Here is a 20,854-nt window from a genome sequence, read left to right as displayed (position 1 = left end):
TTCCTTCCCCTCCTCCCCCACCATGGATCATTCAGACCCTCCTGGCACTAGGCCCGGACAGAAGGCACCCCCATGAAGAGATGGGATCCCAGCCAGGCTGCTCCTGGATGAATTTCAATACCCAGACTGTGCAGTGGAGACACATTTGAGAGATCTAGGGGGAGCACAAGAGACAGTGACACGGAGCAGCTCTGAACGGTGCTATAAAGGAGGACAGACCTTTCTGCAGCAGCTTTTATACATGACTTTCCATACAGGACATGATGCTGTAGCTTGCTCCGTTACAAAAAACTTGTAGAAAGTAATAATATGGGGAAACAGAACAGACAGTTCAGGAAATAAATTTATTTTACATTTGTGTGTATTTAAAGGGCTCTGGGAAGTTGTACACGACCTTCTCCAAGACCTGGCAAGAGTGAACTGTAAATAAGGCCATTAGTGACAAGAGTAAGTTTTAGAAAAATATATTAGATCTCCTTCCAAACAAAACCTAACCTAATACAAAAGAAGTACTAAGATACAGAACAAGAATTTAAGCATGAGGTTTTCAAGCTTTGCCAAACACAATATTACGGAGAAGTCAGTGATCAGTTCACCCCCTTCAACATCATTTGATTTAACTACCACAGAGTGATAGCCATCTCTCTGGACTTTTCCTCTTGCTAAATCACATAGGAAAGGGGTGATCAGACTTCCTGCTACACTTCCTCACTGAATGACCAGTGCACACTGCATTAGCTCAGGCATCCCTCTTGCAGGCTACTGTCAATAATGCACAGTCGCATACACATTTGGTCCTGCATCTACATATTGACACAATGACCTCTGAGCCACATTTCCCTTGGGAAGAGATCTCTTGCCCTGCTGCAGCTGAGATGAGGCACAAGAAAAACAAACAAATTGTCAACCGACAATGAGCTTCCACAAAGGATGTAGGCCTGAAGGTTTGAGTCTAAAACGAGGGACTCATGCCATGTTGGTTCAGTTATAAGAATGCTCCACATTCATGAGACATGATGTATTATAATTATCATAAGTTTAAGTGAGGAAATGTACCAGCCAGATGTCCTTAACTTTATTCTGTTTTTTTGTGCAGCTCCCTGGCCCTGGTTTAGCATCCACAGGTGTTCAAGTCACTAGCTGAGGAACATTTCAAAGCTAATCGAAGTACCAATGTTTCAGGGTCTCTATTCCATGGGTCTCTTCACAGACTTTTTGGTTATGCAAAGAAACTTCCTTACTGACTTCAAAGGACAGATTCTGTACTTGCTTGAAGCTCCTGCAAACAAGTCAGACAGACTACAATTAGCCACAGTAATTGCTTTAACTTAATTAAATTAGCAGTAAAGTGGTAGAAGATGGGGATTTGCTTACCAATATAGCAAGAACTTGGGGGTGTTGTAGAGGGAGAGGTCCCTGGGTTCAGTCATGAGCAGGCCTGTGAGTTTTTCCATTTCATGTTATTTCTAGGGCTTTCAAGCGATTAAAAAAACTAATCATGCTGCTAATCAATAGAATACCATTTATTTTAAATATTTTTGGATGTTTATTACATTTTCAAATATATTGATTTCAATGACAACACAGAATACAAAATGTACAGTGCTCACTTTATTTTTGATTACAAATATTTGCACTGTAAAAAACAAAATAGTATTTTTCAATTCACCCCATATGAGTACTGTAATGCAATCTCTTTATCATTAAAGTTGAACTTACAAAGGTAGAATTATGTAAAAACAACAACAACAACAAAAACTCCCGTATTCAACGATAAAACAATGCAAGACTTCAGAACCTACAAGTCCACTCAATCCTACTTCTTGGTCAGCCAATCACTCAGACAAACAAGGCTGGTTACAATTTGCAGGAGATAATGCTGCCTGCTTCTTGTTTACAATGTCACCTGAAAGTGAGAACAGGTGTTCGCATGGCACTGTTATAGGTGGCGTTGCAAGATATTTATGTGCCAGATGCGCTAAAGATTCATATGTCCCTTCATGCTTCAACCACCATTCCAGAGAACATGCTTCGATGCTGATGATCGGTTCTGCTTGATAATGATACAAAGCAGTGCGGACTGATGCATGTTCATTTTCATCATCTGAGTCAGATGCCACCAGCAGAAGGTTGATTTTCTTTTTTGGTGGTTTGGGTTCTGTAGTTTCTGCATCAGAGTGTTGCTCTTTTAAGACTTCTAAAAGCATGCTCCACACCTCGTCCCCTCTCAGATTTGGACAGCACTTCAGATTCTTAAACCTTTCTAATTTTAGAAATCTCACATTGGTACCTTCTTTGCATTTTGTCAAATCTGCTGTGAAAGTGTTCTTAAAATGAACATGTGCTGGGTCATCATCCGAGACTGCTATAACATGAAATATATGCAGAATGTGGGTAAAACAGAGCAGGAGACATACAATTCTCCCCCCAAGGAGTACAGTCACAAATTTAATTGACGCATTTTTTTTTAAACGAGCAACATCAGCATGTCCTCTGGAATGGTGGCCAAAGCATGAAGGGGCATACGAATGTTTAGCAAATCTGGCATGTAAATACCTTGCAACACCGGCTACAAAAAAGTGCCATGCGAACGCCTGTTCTCACTTTCCGGTGACATGGTAAAATAAGAAGCAGGTAGCAGCATCTCCCATCAATGTAGAAAAACTTGTTTGTCATATCCATTGTCTGAACAAGAAGTAGGACTGAGTGGACTTGTAGGCTCTAAAGTTTTATACTGTTTTGTTTTTGAATGCAGTCCTGTAACAAAAAAAAAATCTGTATTTGTAAGTTACACTTTCACGATAAAGAGATTGCACTTCAGTACTTGTATGAGGTGAATTGAAAAATACCCTTTTGTTCATCATTTTTACAGTGCATATATTTGTGAACAAAAATAATATAAAGTCCGCACTGTACACTTTGTATTTTGTGTTGTAATTGAAATCAATATTGAAAATGTAGAACATCCAAAAATATTTAATAATTTTAAACTGGTATTCTATTGTTATAAGTGTGGTTAATTGCAATTAATTCTTTTAATCGCAATTAATATTTTAGTTAATCGCGTGAGTAAACTACGATTAATTGACAGCCCTAGTTATTTCAACTCTAGTCTGCTTCTTGGGGGAATATTTACCCTACTGCATTACGTCCCTCTCCCACCTCTAGTGGAGGTTCCAGCAGCAAGCCTTTACTGAAGTGGTGACTCATGTGGTATAGCAGGGGAAAGAAATTGGGTCCAGGATCCTCCCAGGGACATACAATGATGCAGAGGGGAGGTATAATCCATTACTTGAGCCTCTTTGCAAAGCCATATGGAAGAACGGGAGAGCAGAGTCTTGGCCTTCTTTGTATTCTTGTTCTTGAAGACAGAGTGCTGCAGCCCACACTGCCGATCCCTGCAACCCACACCCTTGATACCTGCTGTTGTCTTGCCTTTCAGGACTTTAGGACTGCTAGCCTTGGTTGAAATTTGTTTGGAAGAGTCATTATGTGTCACACTAACCACCCCCTTCTGTGATCCTTTCTCAAAGGAAAGATGTTTTCTTCATTGCCTTCTGTGCAGGTAGATCTTTGGGGGTGGGAACGAGGGAGTAAATGGGTGTGTATTTCTTGTTCTGTAGGGGAAGGGGTAAAATCTGGCCATTCGTGGCCAGCTCTAAACAAGGGTACAGGAGCTAGGCTTAGTGGCACTAGCCATTTCATATATAGATTGTCTGAAGAGGTTATAGGACCCACAGATTTTTAAACAGATTTTAAGATCCGTTATAGAACTCTGGAGTCTTCAGCATGATTTTGTAAATACCTTTCAAGTTCTGCATCCATTTTGAGAGCAACTTCCTTAAGTTCTTTCAGTACTGGGAATGCCTTTGAATTTTCTTCCAAGTAGCCAGGCGCAGCTTCCACCAAAAGACTTTGTGTTACAGCTAAATGCTTTTGTAAATCCTCTACGAAAGAGCAAATGTTACAGCTATTATCACTGAATGTACAGTGGCACCTGTTAACAATATACATTTTAAAGATGTCAGCAGCTTGAGTGGTCACCCAAGAGCTTGAAGAACATCTGAGCGTACTGGGGAACACACTGCTTTCAGGAAAAGACAACAGGAGCATATTTCTATGAGAGCAAAATTGTCTTGAATTACATTAGGACTAATCACAGCAGGAGACTAGGTAACTCGCTCAATTCCATTTGGGAGATTAGTAGATTCTACAGAAAGTTGACAAGCCAAGACCATGTATTGCTACAACAAGTGCAAGCTCCATTTATTCAGAATTCCTTGGCTAGTTATATGTTGCTATTGATACATTATCCAAATGTCAAACCTTGCAGATACTTTCAGTAATAATGAACCCTCTTATAAATGCTACACAAATGCTCTTAGTTTAGTGTGCTCTGCTCTTCTTACAGAAAAATAAATTGGATGGATGCAGCTTATTAACTAGAGATGAACAAATATGCAGACAAAGCAAAGCTTGGGACTAACGTTTCAGTGTCCCCTCCATAGAAAATCCAAGAGCAGCGAACAAGAGTCATGCCATGGAATTAACAAGATTATAATTACATTTCAAGTCACGGAATTACAAAAGAGTCCAGTATACTGAAAAAAAAAAAAAAAAGCAAAATCCTGCTAATTCGGAGTTTTCATACCCAAATATGTGTGTCTATTTCCTTCTATGTGAATGTTCTTCATAGGAAGCTCATGTCTAGTGGTATCCAGGGCAGTCGCAAAGGTTTTATACTCCTCCTTAAACTGTTCACAGACAGTAAGAAGAGGAGCAAGGACTTCAATCTGGAAACAAAAAGGGACACATGATAACCCAGCACCTTAATGCAGAGGAGCCACTCTGAAAGAGCTGTCAGAATGTGTTATCTGGTTTATCTTAAAGAATAAAGTGAGATTTGAGTCTAGTTCAGTATTAAAAAGATCAATATGGTTTAAAGAAATCAACAAATTCTGTGGCTGTATCATCACATACGCCTATTTTTAAAAGTGCTACCCCTCCATGTTTGAGAAGGCCTGCTCCAATATCTGTTTCTTCACTTCCTCTGTTTGGAAGCGCTGCCAAATCAGAAAATAAACTGAAAAAATGAAGATGTTTTGTTCTAACCTGTTGGGGTAGTACTAAAGGGATGCTTAAATCACTATTAGAAAGGCTCTGGGTGTTTGGTTATTATAGTTTTACATGTGTTCCCATTAAGTGATGTTTTAAAAAAGTTCCCTCAGCTACCACTGCCAAGGTGGAGCTGCTGCCACCTATCCCAATGCATCAAAGTCCATTGCAGTTTTCCTTATGCTGATCCCATGCCGCAAAACAGAAAACACACTGCAAGGAGATGCCATTGTGTCACATTCCACAACCCAGGAGGTGATTAGTGCCTCTGCTCTGGCCCCGATAACTGTAGTAGCCCAGGATGTTTGGGGCTAGATGCTGTGCTTCGCAAGAGATGTATCACAGAAGACTAAAGGATGTTAGTGTGGCTTTAAGCCTTACATGCCTCAGATTATGAGCTGCTCTGGTGACTGGGGCACTATCACCTCCCCACAGCTCAGAATATGCTCTTGCTCTGCCTTCAGACCTCCATGTGTTTCCTCCAGTCCATACAGGAGAGGTCACCAAAGCAGGTGCTATAGGTATTCTACCCCCTTTACATTGCCTGAGAAGCATAAAGTGTCACAGCAGGGTTCAAATTTGATGCTTTTTTGTTTGAGGCACAAAATTTACCAAAAGGCCAAAGGTTGCTTGTTCAGAGCACTTGCAAACTGCAGGAGAAACATGAAGTGTGATAAACTAACCTGTTTATCCAGCACTTCTTCAAGTTTCTGCTCTCTCTTCTTGAGCAATAGTTGGCGTTTCAGCTCGTACAGCTTTTTTTGCTGTTTTTCCTTTTCTTCACACAATATTGATAGGTTTCTTTCACCTTTCTCCTCCAGCTGGGCAATATTTTTTTCTATCTATGAAATCCAAGAATGTATTTGGAGCCAATATTAAACCACAGCTAAGTACTTGAAGGGTTAAATTATTTCCAAAATATTTTTAGAGAGAAGAGAAATTCAAACAAGCTTGAATTCAGAAGTTAACTCACTGAATGCGGTGATTTTTCTGTACCTTATATAGTTACTAAAATGCTATTATATTCTGTAAAGGAAGATTCTCCCCTCCATGATCATTTACTACAGCTCCCTGAAGTCAAGATGGCATCTAGTCTATTAAGGGCAAACTTAGGAAGTGTGCAAAGGTAGAGGGGAAAAAAAATTATCTGAGTTTTCAGAGGGAGATGTGTCATATGCCCTACTCATCCCCTCTGACATGACCATCCTTTCTTCAAATGTTTTCACTGACTTCTCCTCATCTTCTGTATCATATTCACCCAGGTCTTCAGAATCCTGTACCAGTCTCAACTCCCCACTTTGTCCACTTCACTCCAGCCAAGTCAAACATTTAACCACTCCCCTATGTCATCAGGTCCCTTATTTCTTCACCTTCCATGCAGCCTCTAAAACCAAATCCCCCACCACACCCCATTTGACTCTACTCTCTCCTCCAAATTCTCCCCCAAACATTCTTCTGCCATTAGGTTTATAAGCTATCATATCATAAGAAACAGCTATGTAAATCTGTATCATTAACCTCAGTGACTACCTAAGCCTATTGCTGAATCACTTGTCCTCCCATCCCTGTATTCCCCTCCCACTATGGTGCTCTCCCTCCTTAAATCATCCTAATTTAGATTGTAATCTCTTGGGAGCAAGGGCTCAATACTTTTATCTATAGTGTATAATGCACACTTATACCACTGCAAAAATAAGAATAGTCATTCAAAGCATGCACTTCGTCTGGAAATTGGAGACTCCTCCCAACTATCTCAGCAGCTCTCTCACTCTGATCATTATTTAATGAAGTGCATGGAATGCTGTATATGAGGAAGTGTCTGAAGTGAATCTCAGTTGCATAACCAAGGATATCTGAAGCACAAATTTAACTTGTGTGGGGGCAGAAAGGTTGTTTCAGTGATATTTAGAAAGTTTTCCAATAGTTATGTTTTTTATAGCTCTACAATACGAAACATTTGACTATTTGTATCTTACCTTCATTGATGCATAGGTTAATAGCAGTGCCTGCGATTCCAACATCCCAATCACATCATCAGGATCAGCAGATTTCTTAAGGAAATCAATTTTTTTTTAAATCAATGGTAGCACACATTTAGAAATTAAATACAAACAAGTATTTCTAAACTAAAGTTTGAGTCTGTGTTCGAAGTGGCATCTCTGATCATTACAGGTATATTTGCAAATAAAGTCTGTCCTGTTATCACCAAGTGTCAACTACATACAGACTATTGTTTTTCTAAAATGGGTGTATTTCTTAATAATGGAACATTTCTCACTTAACAGCATGGAGGCTAGTTATCTTTGTGTTATTGTTCTTTTATCCTGTCACCTTACCTAGTGTATTCTCTGAAGGATTCACAATACCGCTAGAGGATATGAAGTTTCTATGCTGTGTTGGATGAATCGTTGTCAACGTAAAAGGGACCTCATTTTAATTTTCAAGTACTCTACTATACAAGTCATGGGATGCAAGTAGCCTACATGCATATTTGTGAACAGTGGGACATCATTAGAAAGCATGGGTAAGAGCACAGCAAGGTGAAGAACTAACTTGAAGACTAGCCAAAGTAAGAGTAGAGTCTAAGAAGAAATGGAAGCTGGACTCATACAATGGAGTGCTGGTGGTATACACATCAAATCACCACCAGCAGAGACCATGTGAGCCTTTACTAATTGTACTTGGTCACACTTTAGAGGACAGATATGCTTGGTGACACACTAAGCGAGGCCTCCATCCCTGTAGTGACATGAAGAAAGCACCATAGTGGATTATACATTCTCTATTCCTCCATTCAAAATGATATTGGATACTCAAGGTGATACTTCACTATACAACATGGCAACTGTCAGAACAAAGGATATTTTGATGCTTTGATAGAAATGTTAGAATCCTTAGGATAGGGTGCATTTCACCGGCAAAATGCAGATCTTTTTCCTTAAAAAGGAATGTAAAATTTTACATATAGAGCTGAGTTTAGCCCAGTAGGTCCAGATCTAATGAGCTTGACAGCCATGGCTGAATTTGATCGATTACATTTCCTTCTGTGAGCATTTATCAGGCTATTTTTAGCAAAGCTGTTTGTACCCAATGCTTTTAGTTTTATTGGAAGCTTCTTTATTCTAGTCCTTTGGGAACTACTGCATGCTACATTAGCCCACAAGCCCTAAAACAGCTCTTCAGCCCATAGTAGTCCTTTGTGCTTTCAAGATGATGACACTCTCACCACCACAACACACTACAGAAACACTTGTTAACACACGGTTTCTGGGGACAAGTCTTCATTCCTCCCTGGAAGTCTTAACTCTTGCTGCCAAAGTTAATGATGAACCAAAATCCTTATTCAGTACATTCCCAGTCAATACAGCGGGGTCAATTTCCAGCTAATTTAAAGTGTCACTTACTGAATTCTGTTCTTTTTTTCGTGTTCTTGATTCTGCTCTGAAGAGAGACTTTGACCCAGGAATCTTTTTTAAGAGACTTTTGTCTAAACCACAAAAGAAAAAAATATATATATAAAAAATAAAAATCCGTACACACACAGCACTTCTCTGCCAAAATGCTTTGAGTGAGACAATCAGCTTCTTAAAAAAAGACAGTTTTAATCGGATTTTATGCAGGGTGGATAAAAACTGATTTAAAACTTTTAAATCAGATTTTATTTTATTTTATTTAAAGTAAGTTTTTTTTTAAATGACATCTGAATTTAATACAAAATATGTGAAGATCTAAAATTATAATCTCTTAAAACATTTAAATAAAAAAATAATGCCGACTCCGTGAGCCTCTAGCACAAACTGAGTTAAAGGCTATTTTTCCATGTAAAGAAAGAAGCTTCTCTGATTCCAAGGTCAAGCTTTATAAATATGGCACAATGGATCATGTACGATATTAAGGGATCGTTTTGTTTAACAGAAATAAATTTTACATACGGTCTTGTGTGTTTAAATTCCAGTTACCATCCTAATGCAGCTTGACACAAATCATGAGCAAAAAGTTAGTCACCATTTTTTAACATACTAAAAATGTACAATTAATAAGAATCTGAAAATACTCAGCTATGTATTTACTTAAATGAACATATATATAGTTATAGTGTACCTTCCTAGGTAGCAAAAATACATATCAAATCTAGTGTAAAGGCCCTATTTAGTTGTAAATCAACATCTTTTAATGGTTATATCATTGAGAACGTACCTTTCTTTAGAAAATAAAGGAAGTACAAAATGGAAGAGAATTCAAATCCATTATTTAAATCAAGTCTCTTCACTTGGCGATTTAAATTGCCTTGATTTAAATCAATCCACACTGATTTTATCAAGGGAAGAAAGAACACAAGCAGAAACATTCTATTCCTGGCTCTGATACTGACTCGATAAACATGACCACACCAACTTTTCAAAACTGGCTTCTAATTTTAGGTGCCTACCTTCGAATACCTGGGGCATAATTTCCAGAAGCGGTGAGCGCTTACAAAAAATTCAATATGTTACTACTAATCAGAGCGGTGGATGCTCTGAAAATCAAGTCCTAGGAATTTAGAAGTAGGGCACCCCAAAAATTGAGGATTTGAAAATTAGAGGCCACACTTAAAAATTTAGGCCTCACCTCACTATTTCAGTTTCTCCAATTGCAGAATGAGGGTAATAGTTTACCCTCTTTTGTAGTATGCTTGAGAACTTCAGAAAAATGTTAAATACCATTAACATTCCTTTTGACATCATTGTTAAATTTAGAATGTGAGTTAAAGGAGAAAACTTACCATTAATAGCTGAGAGATCCAGGTCAGGTCGAGCAATTTTATGGCCCTCTAATAAAGTGGACTGCAAGTCATCTTTTCCCAAGATAGTACGATTTAGTGTGCTAGGGGCAGTGCCTGTAGAAATATACGTTATTTGAGTGTGGTAGAACATAAGTGAGCAGCCCAGAACACCTAGTTCTGCAAGTTCACAAGTGCTTGCACAATAGCTCTTTTTATTAAAAAAAAAAACAAAACAAAAAAAAAACAAAAAAAAAACCACACACACACCACAGAAAAGTGTCATCTAGATATCGCCACCTTTTTTGTCTTCCAAAAGTCAACTAACATAGCAGGTGTAACTTGCAGCAGAATTCCTTTTAGTTGGGGTTCAACTTGTTCAGAATGCTATCTTAGCCATTTCATAGCTTGCCAACATGAGCAGAACCCAAATGAAGTAAAAGGTAATGTATATGTGATTAAAGCTCTACAGAAGTAACGCTGAATTAAAATAATTTTAAAATATTCCTTTCCCACATTACCAGACTAAACTGGATGATCACCTGGACAAGTGCTCAGACACTGAGAGTCACATACAAGATCATTGTACAAACATGTAGATTTGCAACATTGCTAGTGATTTATATGTTGTGGGGTTTTATTGTTCATTTGTCTAGATCCATACAAAAAATTAGAGAAGTATTTTTGGGTATTAAAGTAGCAGCCCAATCCATCTACAGAATGACAGGCTTATTCTAGAGAATTAATATGGTGTTTCATTTCTAGATAGATTAGTTCTACATTCTCTACACATATTACATTAAAATACATTAGTATTAAGTATCAATGACAGGAGTCACAATGCTGCTATATTGTAAGATAAGGGGGAAAAAAGCTTTTGTAGGCCTCTAGACTATCTAGTCTATGATCTTTAGACCAGAGGTCTCCAACCTTTTTACGCCCAAGATCACTTTTTGAATTTAAGGGCAACCCCAGATCTACCCCGCCCCTTCCCTGAGGCTCAGCCCCTTCCCCAAAGCTCCACCCATTCCACACCCCCCCCCCGCTCGCTCTCCCCCACCCTCACTCATTTTCAGTGGGCAGGGTAGGGGGGGTGATGCAAGCTCTGGGCTGGGCCCAACAGGTTCGCAGTGTGGGAGGGGGGTCAGGGCTGGGCCTGGGAGAGGGGTGTGGCTCCGGGAGAGGGGTCAGGGCTGGGGCAGGGACTCAGGGTGCAGGAGGCGGCTCCTGCCAGGCAGCAGTTTCCTGCAGTGGTTCCTGCTGTGGCTGCCGCTAAAGCAGGGTCTCTGCCTATCCCGGCCTTATGCCACTCCTGGAATGGGCCAATGTGCCCCCCCGGGAGGGCACACAACTCCGCGCTGCCCCTCTCCGCAAGCACCGCCCCTGCAGCTCCCATTGGCCGGAAACGGGGGGCAGCGGCCAATGGAAGCTGCGGGGGCGGGATTTGCAGGCAGGAGCAGCCACAGAGGGAGACCCTTCCCCCCCCACCTGGGCCATGCTGGCCACTTCCGGGAGCAGTGTGCTGCCGGGGCAGTCAGGGAGCCTGCCTTAGCAGCAGCCCCGCTGCACTGCTGGAGATCGCGATCAACTAGGAGATCCTCTAGGATCGACCAGTTGATCATGATCGACCAGTTGGTGGTCACTACTCCCGCAGTGATACTACAGCAGCACAGGTTGAGATAAGTCCATAAAGAATAGTTTTGCTAAACACACACACACAAAAAACCCCACTTACTTGTGGTGGCTTTGCATTTCTGAAAAAGACTTTTTCTTCCAGTTGGGGTTTCCCCTTTTTCAGATCTTTTTACACCAGACACTACAGAGGAATTTGCTGAGGTACTCTGCCAACCACAAAATAGAAAATATTCCAATTTAATAATGAGTAAGACGTGTAATGTCCTGTCTTGACTCCTACTTCACTAATAGACAGATAATTTAAACAAACAAACCCAAACCCAAAACACTGCCTTGGGGCATCAAAATGCTTTGCAAAGTCACATAAGAGGCCTGGGCTTGGCTTTAATTCCTTATCCTGATTTTTCTCTCTGGGACTTGGTGAGAGCTCATAAGAATGCAGCAGGGAACTCTCAGTGACTGGGGTTAAAGAAACCCATATTGTTTAACCAATAGTACTAGGCAGAGTGGATGAGCTCTCACAGCGTCAGAGGCTGCCAAACATATTTCTAAACCATAGTCTAGTCTCTTTAAAAATATTTGTTTTTCAGTTGACGCCTGATATATTTCACTTTTTAAAATTGCCTTCTTCAATCAGCTTTCGTTTTATTATGTTAGAGGCCAGCATTTTTTTTTAAAGCAGGTAATTTGAAACCAGACTTAACCTTCTCCACGGGTTTTCTATCATACTGAAGGTAGCGAGCCTTCACAACTCTTCCACCTGAAAAGAAGGGGAAAAAATGAAATCTGAGCAGCAATAAGACTATTTATCACCAGTCTCAGCACCGTGGCGACTAAGCAGTTAGGCCAATGCAAGACATAACGGTATAAATGATAACCGATGACTCTTTTACTAGTGGGATTTCCGGCTCATGGTGATTATTAACCCCTTATTTAGCAGGAGAAGGAGGCAGGGAGGAGCTATACACGCGGGGGGGGGGGGGAGGGGTGAACTCGGGGGCGGCCCAAGGTCCCTGGTCACAACCCGCAGGACGCGCTGGAGGGGGAGGAGAACGGGCAGCCGCACGGATCCGACACAGGGGTCTCCGGGGAAGCAGAAATCGGCGGATTTTTACCTACGGGCCCACCCGGTCCCCACCACCCTGTCACCCCCGCGACGCCCCGCCCGCAGCGCTGCCCCGCCCCTACCTTTAGGCCTCGCCCCCGCGCTCCCGTCCGGTTCAGCAGCTCCCTCCGCTCCCGGGGGCACCCTACACAAACACGGGCACGCGGTCAGCGCACGCTTCGGCGGGGCGAAGGGCCCGCTCGGGCTCCGCCCAGGGGGGAAGGGGCAATACCGGGGACAGCGCCCCTCACTCACCCCGCCGGGCTTCCCGCTGCCGCCATCCCAGTCAAACTTGCCGCGCAAGCGCCGAGCGAGGGACGCTCTAGCCCCCATCATCGAGTTCATAACGGAGCAGCTAGAACGCCCCCTTCCGAGTCTCGCCCCCTGCCGGCTTGGAGGGGAAAGGGAGGCGCAGCTATTTCCCGCCCCTGCCACCCCACCCCAAATCCTTGCAGGGACCTTGTACCTTCGCCCCTGGGGGACCACGGCCAGTAGCTCGGGGAGCCAAGGTGGGCAGTAAGCGCAGGACAATACATTCACTGGGACCCTTCCGCCAGCCTGCTCATGGCCTCGCTGGGGCACCAGAAACCACTCCCTGCTTATACCCTGCCAGCCAGGGTCGCCCATCTGCAGCAGGCCATGATCCAGTGGTTCCTACCCTAAATGTTAAAAATTATGAGTCAGCACCCCTTCCCCCCCACCAAATCATGAGCTAGACTTAAAAATCGTGAGCTAAAATATTTATTGTTTCTTTCTTTCTTGTTTCTGAGTCTTTGGGAGTAGGGGGTAATATTGTCAAGGTTTAAGTACTAGGGGTTTACCTTTTTTTTTTTGAATGAAAGCTCAGATTCTCATATATTATCTTGATTCCAGCATCTGGGACTTTAAGGAAAAAAAACTAATTATCATGAGATTCATGTTAAAATTGTGAGAGTTGACAACACTGCAGATCTTTTAAGGCTCCTGATTTCGGCCACCCTTTCCTGCAACTGGAACCCCTCCCGTGTAACAGAGACGTAAAGGGATGGAAGTGAGGATGAGACACTAGGCACCAACAAACCAAGCACATTTTCAGGGCAGTTGCCTTTTTTTTGTTTTTGCTTTGGCAGTTGTGCTCCTGGCAGTTTTTTTTTTTTTTTTTTGCTTGGGGTGGCAAAAAAACTAGAGCCGTGGTCCCAATGGGGTGATGCTAGTCTACAGGTGAGATCAGAGTGGCTGGGAATGTGTGTGAGAGAAGGAAAGGTATCTATTCTATCTCCTTTTTCATGCAGCACGGACCTGCTTCTTGGTGCTGAGCTGCCATCTGGCGCACTAAGTGCAGCTGGGCATAGAGCAAACCCAGTGCTTACTTTGTAATGAAAGAGATGTTGGGGCTCAAGGAATTTTTTTACAGTCATAACTGATGCAGCAAGCCTAGAAGTGCTGGGCTATGAACTGCCAAGCCTAGAGGTGCCGGCAGAGCCGGCTCCAGTGTTTTGCCGCCCCAAGCGGCGGGGGGAAAAAAAAAAGCCGCGATCAGCGGCACTTCAGTGGCAGCTCTACCGCTGCCGCTTCATTCTTCGGCGGCAATTCAGCAGCAGGTCCTTCCCTCCGAGAGGGACTGAGGGACCCGCCGCCGAATTGCAGCCGGATGTGCCGCCCCTTTCCGTTGGCCGCCCCAAGCACCTGCTTGCTGCGTTGGTGCTTGGAGCCGGCCCTGGGTGCCAGGGGCTCAGCCCTGGCACAAATCAAGCACCAAGGAAACCCAGAACCTGCTGTCCCCCGCCACCCACTACTCCCAGTCCAGTGCCTCTGGCTACCCCAAATATTGCCTTCCAGGAGCTGAACTCTGCTGCCGTCTAGCGGGTGGGTGCGCTGTTTTTCACTGAATGTTAGGGTTTGTAGGAGACTGATGATAACAGTAGGGACCAGAACTTTGCAAGGCAATCACAAGAGTCTAATGGAGTCGGCTGTGCTTTGTAGCTACCCAGTCACATCACAATCTGCTTCCCCTGCCTGTAGAGCCCTGAGGAGGCTGCCTGGCTAAGACGGAATTTTTCTTTGCTGGCTCACATGGCCCATGTACATCCCCGCGATGGAGTCTGGGCTTCCCAGTCACTTGTCTAGTAACCTCTGTTCCCGCCTTGTACCCACCGCTGCTGCAGATGAGCGCAGGAGCGGGGACAGGCACCAAGAACAACCTCCTCCCTGGCAAAGGAGACAGCTCTGCAGCCCAGCGGCTCTCGCGCGTGCGCACTAGCTGCTCGGCGCCTCAGGCTTTGCCCGGCGTTGCCCTGTCGCTTCCCCTCAAACGCGGAAGTGAGCGGGGCCTCGGCAGGGCCTGGAAGGAGGGGCCGCCGCCGGGCTGGGAGTGATCGGCCAACCGAGCCGCCAAAGTAACGCGATGGAGAGCGGGCCTTTGCCCCACTCGTTCCTCTCCCTCGGTGGGTGAGCGGGAAGGGGCTGGTGTGGGGGGATGGGGCGGCTGGGGGAGGGCGTGGGGGGATGGGGAGAACAGGGGAGGGCGCGGGGAGAAGGGGGCTGGGGAGAACAGGGGGGGGGATGGGGAGAACAGGGGAGGGCGCGGGGAGAAGGGGGCTGGGGAGGGCGTGGGGGGATGGGGAGAACGGGGGAGGGCGCGGGGAGAAGGGGGCTGGGGGAGGGCGTGGGGGGATGGGGAGAACAGGGGAGAACAGGGGCGGTTGGGGGAGGGCGCGGGGAGAAGGGGGCTGGGGGAGGGCGTGGGGGGATGGGAAGAACAGGGGAGGCCGGGGGCGGTTGGGGGAGGGCGCGGGGAGAAGGGGGCTGGGGGAGGGCGTGGGGGGATGGGGAGAACAGGGGAGGGCGTGGGGGGCTGGGGAGAACAGGGGAGGCTGGGGGAGGTTGAGGGAGGGCGTTGGGAGAAGGGGTCTGGGGGAGGGCGTGGGGAGAAGGGGGATGGGGAGGGCGTGGGGGGATGGGGAGAACAGGGGAGGCTGGGGGCGGTTGGGGGAGGGCGCGGGGAGAAGGGGGATGGGGAGGGTGTGGGGAGAAGGGCGTGGTTGGGGAAGAGCGCGGGGGGGATGGGGAGGCTGGGGGCAGTTGGGAGAAGGGGGGATGGCGGTGCTGCAGCACCCCCTGGATTGAAGTGGTTTCCTTTATATACAGCCTTTACAGTTTGGTTCAGTGGTTCTAAGCACCCTCACTATACAAATTGTTCTAGCAGCCCTGGTTGGGGGGAGAAGGGGGCTGGTTTGATTGGTGGGGGGAAGGTGTGGTTGGAAGAAGGAGTGTGGGATGGTGTGTGGAGAGGGTGGGGAGAATGGAGGCTGGTTGGGGGGAGAAGGCGGTAATGCTATATAAAGTTCTTCAGATGGGAGTTGCTTTGTGATGAGTAATGGAGAACTGGAGGCTAACATGGGAAGTGTCATACAGGGGGTGATGGTGGGAGGAGGAGGGTCCTGGAGAGGAAGTGCGGGAGGGTGGGTAGAATCAGATCCTCTATAAATACATGGGGGGATCTGTAGCTTCAAGCCCTCTCAGATGGTGCAGGGCTTGCCCATGGTATTTGGGAGGTTAGGGGGAGGAAGACACATTCTGGTTGCCCCAACTCCCTAGATAAGGTCCTTCAAGGTTTGCTTGGGGAATCGGAACTACTTGGAACTGTTATTGGCAGTGGAGTTTGGTTTTTCCAGCTCATAGCTATTTCCTAAGCCGTTAATGTTAAGGTCTTAAAGCTAGGAAGCATACGTTTTTTTCCTAGCTTCCTGTATTTTGACTAGAACAATGGCTGAAGACTAATATTTTCATATCGTAACTAGTTCCATTTGTGAGCATCGTGGGGAATTCACAACTTAGAATTTCTGAATTTGGTGAGAAATAAGCAATGCCCACAACAGTTCTCCAATTACTTGTTTCCATTTTCCGTAAGATGGTAGCAGAGGTCATGGAGGTGGTCTTAGACTTCTGACATGTGATCAGCTTTTCAAGGATGATGGCATCAGTACCCTCCACACACAGCACTTCAAAGTGGATTAATATCAGTTTGCCTGCTTTCCTATCTGCAGATAAGATATTTATTGCAAGCATTCAGAAGGGCTCAGGGATTTCAGACCTATTACTGGGCCAACAGTAGCAGTTGTCCTAAAATTGTCATGAGGCAATCCTACATTCCAATTAGCACATGAATATTCCCCCCCGTTGATTTCAGTAAACCTTTGGTTTCTTTATGTTGTGTCTCATCGGGAACAGATTTATATAGAAAAAAACTGAAGGAAAAACAAGACGGCTGTGTTTATAATTCTCCACAAGCTATAAACTTTGTGGAGAGGGGTATATATACTTATTTGCCTAAAAAGATTCTTCTTCTTCAAAAGTTTTGACTCTTTTTCCCTTTAAAGTTGCATGATGCTATTATCCAGAATTTATATAAAATAGCACAACTAAAAATGCAAAATTTTAACATTTCCTTGCCTTAAGAAAAGGAGTAAATTCAGTCACTCTAATCGGGTGTGACATATACGACAGCATATCACATCTGGTTGCAGTGTACCTGAATGATAAATAGACTTTAATAAAAGCAATTGTTGCTTCATTTCAATTTATCAGCTCTTCTCTTGTTATGCTTACACTGTAATCCATGTTAATCTCTGCCATTCCATTGACTCTGGCAGTGTGCTCTAGAAGACAGAGCATTGAACTGGGATTCAAGAGACATGGGTTCTTTTCCCAGCTCTGTGTTTGGCCTGCTGGGTAACCTTGGGCAAGTCACTTCCTGCTTCTGTGCCTCAGTTCCACCATCTGTAAATGACTGGCCACCTTTCTGAGCTCTATTGATGGATAGTACTATATAAGAGTAGGTAGTGATGGTGGTGGTATTAATCAGCATCCTGTATTTAAATGCTTTCCTTTTTCACTAGTCATTCCCTTCTGTACTTTACCCCAGTGAACTTCGGTGTTGGAGTGGGTGATTCCCATTGGAGTCAATGTGGGAGCTTTTTTTTTTTTTCCAAGCAACTATTGTGCCATTGCTGCACCAGTGTGCTCCCTTCTTGTTCCATTCCCAAAACCCGGGGAAACACCTAAATTTTAAGCATTGGTGCCCAGGCTTACTCCCAAGCATGGGAAAACCCACAGTGCTATGTACTAGAATTTTTCTGCTTAGCTTCCTTACTGTATCAAGTTGAACCGTGCTTTCTTGCTATACTTGAGAATGACTTAATAATGGCTTAATAAAGAGCGTTTTCCAGAAGTTGACTGAGTTATGCTGTACGTCAGTGAAATGGGGCAGCCCAAAAACTCAAGTATCAGGGGGTAGCCGTGTTAGTCTGTATCTACAAAAACAACAAGGAGTCTGGTGGCACCTTAAAGACTAACAGATTTATTTGGGCATAAGCTTTCGTGAGTAAAAACCTCACTTCTTCGGATGCATCCGAAGAAGTGAGGTTTTTACTCACGAAAGCTTATGCCCAAATAAATCTGTTAGTCTTTAAGGTGCCACCAGACTCCTTGTTGTTTTTCCCAAAAACTCAGAAGTTCTAGCCAGTATAGGAATAGGGGAGTTCTTAGGTCTCTGTTCCAGTTTTGCTATGGAACTTAAAATGCTTGTAGGGCTGAATAATTTAGAAACCGTAAATGCAGCTGATGAAAAATTTAAATGAGACCTATCCATAATTGAAACTTCGTAGAAACGGAGCTTTCTGACAAATAGTGATTCAAGCACTAGACCTGTTGAACAATCTGATGTATGAATAAACTGTTTGACTCATATACTTATAACCCAGGTCTGCCCAGCTTAAAAAATGACCTATTAGTTGGAAGGACAAATGTCTCGTTTCTCATATCTTAGGAATTTGGAAAGAAAAAACCCTTACATATGTAATCTTGGTTGTCTCAACTCTTGATAACTTTTAACTGATTTTATTTAAAGATCCCAGGATTTGGTACTTGTTCTTACACATTTATGGTGTGGAAAGTGTGTGTAATTTTTAAATAACAAGCTAAGAATTTCTACAGATACATTGCTTATATCCCAAATATAAAATGTCCTCAGCTTTAAATCCCAAATACAAAATATTTCTCTTTAAAATTGATTTGGTATTCCATACTTCAATACTAACAGTGAGAATTGGCATTTATTCTATCTGGTTTAAGGTATAGTTGATTGATCAGTTTATATATAAACATCAAAGTATTCTCCTTGCCATTATACAAAATAGATATATATTGCATCTCTAGGGATTGTAAAAAGTGCCTCTGAATAGATATTGTTTGATTTATTTTTAACTAGACATTTCATGTCTATGTAGAATTCCTTTCTAGCATTTAGCCATGATCTTAAAAATAGTTTAATATTTTTACACTGTTAAAATGGGGGTAAAAGAGGAACCTCTGGCCATATATGGAAGCAACTTCAATTTAAGAACAATGTCCAATAGGTCATTTGTATGGCCATGGCTACACTCGAAACTTCAAAGTGCTCCCGCAGGAGCGCTCCCGCAGCAGTGCTTTGAAGTGGGAGTGTGGTCGCGTGCCAGCGCTGGGAGAGAGCACTGCAGGTACTCCACCTCCACGAGGGGATTAGTTTACAGCGCTGGGAGCTCTGTTTACACTGGCGCTTTACAGCACTGTAACTTGCTGCGCTCAGGGGGGTGTTTTTTCACACCCCTGAGTGAGAAAGTTGCAGCGCTGTAAAGCGCCAGTGTAGCTATAGCCTATGTGTGATCCTCATGTGTGGAGGAGATGCATCTTACCTATGGTGGGGGGTGGTAAAAAATAAGCGTCCATTTAAAATAGACTTGGGCACTGTATTCCTCAGGTGCCATGAACTTTAGCTGCGAGAACTATGCTTCAAGGCTTGAGGCTACCAATCCTCAATTTGCAAATACAAGCATACAAAAAAAAAGTAGATTGAAAACTTCCCAGAAGTCCCGTGTCTCAAGCAGAGAGAGCGCTCCAGGCATCGTATTTAAAATTCTTCCTTGTATAAAAAACTAATGAAATAATAATGGGTGGCACATCCGTGAAAGGATTAGCAGAACCTCTTTGTTTTGGTCTTTGACTTTACTTGCCTCCTCACTGAGGTCAATTTCTCTTGTGTGACTTGTTTTGTTTACTGATTACATCAAGTGCCTTTTTAATAATGAAGTGGAGCATGTAGAGTTGGATTTACCTGAGCTTTATTATGATACCATATACAATATTGAGTTTCAATTGGTAACATGGTGGAGATCTTTGCAGAGATAATAGGCTCTACTACTTCAAAGAGCAATGGTCTTTAGCTGTACAGTGTTTGTAAAGCTGTTTCAGATATGCCTAGATTATGGTATGGCCAAATAAATTATTTCTAAACCCCATAAAATGTAGAGATAAAGTACCTTAAGTGAATTCTCATGGGTGTAATTATAGTACCCAGCACAATGGGGACCCAGCCTCCTTCAGGAAACTGGGCCCTAGCAGAGTACTACTACTAATTGAATGAAGAACCGGGAGAGAGTCAACATGGCTTTTGTCAAGGGAAATCCTGCCCCACCAATCTATTAGAATTCTTTGAGGGGGGCCAACAAGCATGTGGACCAAGTGATCCAGTGGGTATAGTGTACTTGGACTTTCAGAAAGTCTTTGACAAGGTCCCTCACTGACTCTTAAGCAAAGTAGGCAGTCATAGGACAAGAGGGAAGGTCCTCTCATAGATCAATAACTGGTTAAAAGATAAGAAACGAAGGGTAGGAATAAATGGTCAGTTTTCACAGTGGAGAGGTAAATAGCAGGATCCCCCAGGGAGCTGTACTGGGACAAGTGCTATTCAACATATTCATAAATGATCTGGAAAAATAGGTAAAGAGTGAGATGGCAAAGTTTGCAGATGATAAAAAAATCATTCAGATCCAAAGCTGACTGCGAAGAGTTACAAAGGGATCTCACAAAACTGGATGACTGAGCAACAAAATGGCAGATGAAATTCAATGTTAAATGCAAAGTAATGCACGTTGGAAAGCATAATCCCAATTATACAAAATGATGGTGGCTAAATTATCTGCTACCACTTAAGAAACAGTGGATAGTTCTCTGAAAACATCTGATCAACGTTCAGCAGCAGCAGTCCAAAAAGCTAACAATATTAGTAACAATTAGGAAGGGAATAGATAAGAAGACAGATAATGTCACTATATAAATCCATGGTATGCCCACACCTTGAATACTGCATGTAGTATTGGTCACCCCATCTCAAAAAAGATACATTAGAATTGGAAAAGGTACAGAAAAGGGCAACAAAAATGATT

The 20,854-nt window shown here is 43.4% G+C and overlaps 2 protein-coding genes across 23 annotated transcripts in view; one reads left to right on the top strand and one right to left on the bottom strand.

Annotated features, from left to right (window-relative positions):
* Positions 1–325: 325 nt before the first annotated feature.
* Positions 326–12,964, bottom strand: HAUS8 (HAUS augmin like complex subunit 8). Of its 2 annotated transcripts, XM_008171597.4 has the most exons (11): positions 12,870–12,964; positions 12,698–12,759; positions 12,214–12,269; positions 11,610–11,715; positions 9,878–9,991; positions 8,520–8,602; positions 7,092–7,166; positions 5,799–5,957; positions 4,652–4,793; positions 3,806–3,947; positions 326–1,279 (listed from the first exon to the last, which is right to left on the bottom strand). In XM_008171597.4, the coding sequence occupies exons 1-11, from the start codon at positions 12,893–12,895 to the stop codon at positions 1,159–1,161; spliced, it is 1,086 nt and encodes a 361-aa protein (XP_008169819.2). In that variant the 5' UTR covers positions 12,896–12,964; the 3' UTR covers positions 326–1,158. The 2 variants fall into 2 exon arrangements, with proteins under 2 accessions (XP_008169819.2, XP_042717962.2); XM_042862028.2 differs by having other exon boundaries at positions 12,698–12,962.
* A 1,796-nt stretch (positions 12,965–14,760) lies between these two features.
* MYO9B (myosin IXB) overlaps positions 14,761–20,854 on the top strand; it is a 77,491-nt gene continuing 71,397 nt past the window's right edge. For 12 of the 21 annotated variants that reach the window (XR_010594945.1, XR_010594944.1, XR_010594943.1 and 9 more), the window contains exon 1: positions 14,897–15,037. The gene's annotated coding sequence lies outside the window, so the exon portion shown is untranslated. Of the gene's footprint in view, positions 15,038–20,854 lie in introns of all 21 variants that reach the window. The other 9 variants (XR_010594946.1, XM_065578548.1, XM_024108200.3 and 6 more) reach the window with 3 other exon arrangements.

Source organism: Chrysemys picta, chromosome 25 (genome assembly GCF_011386835.1).
Source record: "Chrysemys picta bellii isolate R12L10 chromosome 25, ASM1138683v2, whole genome shotgun sequence".
NCBI classification, from domain to species: domain Eukaryota; kingdom Metazoa; phylum Chordata; order Testudines; family Emydidae; genus Chrysemys; species Chrysemys picta.
The sequence above is the reverse complement of the archived record's forward strand: the minus strand, read 5'-3'. Positions and strand labels throughout refer to the sequence as shown.

Coding starts and splice junctions, on each gene's coding strand:
- HAUS8 (XM_042862028.2), bottom strand. CDS start 12,959: ATGAACTCGATGATGGGGGCTAGAGCGTCCCTCGCTCGGCGCTTGCGC. Junction 9,992..11,609: donor GAAATGCAAAGCCACCACAA/GTAAGTGGGGTT, acceptor ATATTTCTACAG/GCACTGCCCCTAGCACACTA. Junction 1,280..3,805: donor ATGGATGCAGAACTTGAAAG/GTATTTACAAAA, acceptor ACTTGTTTGCAG/GAGCTTCAAGCAAGTACAGA.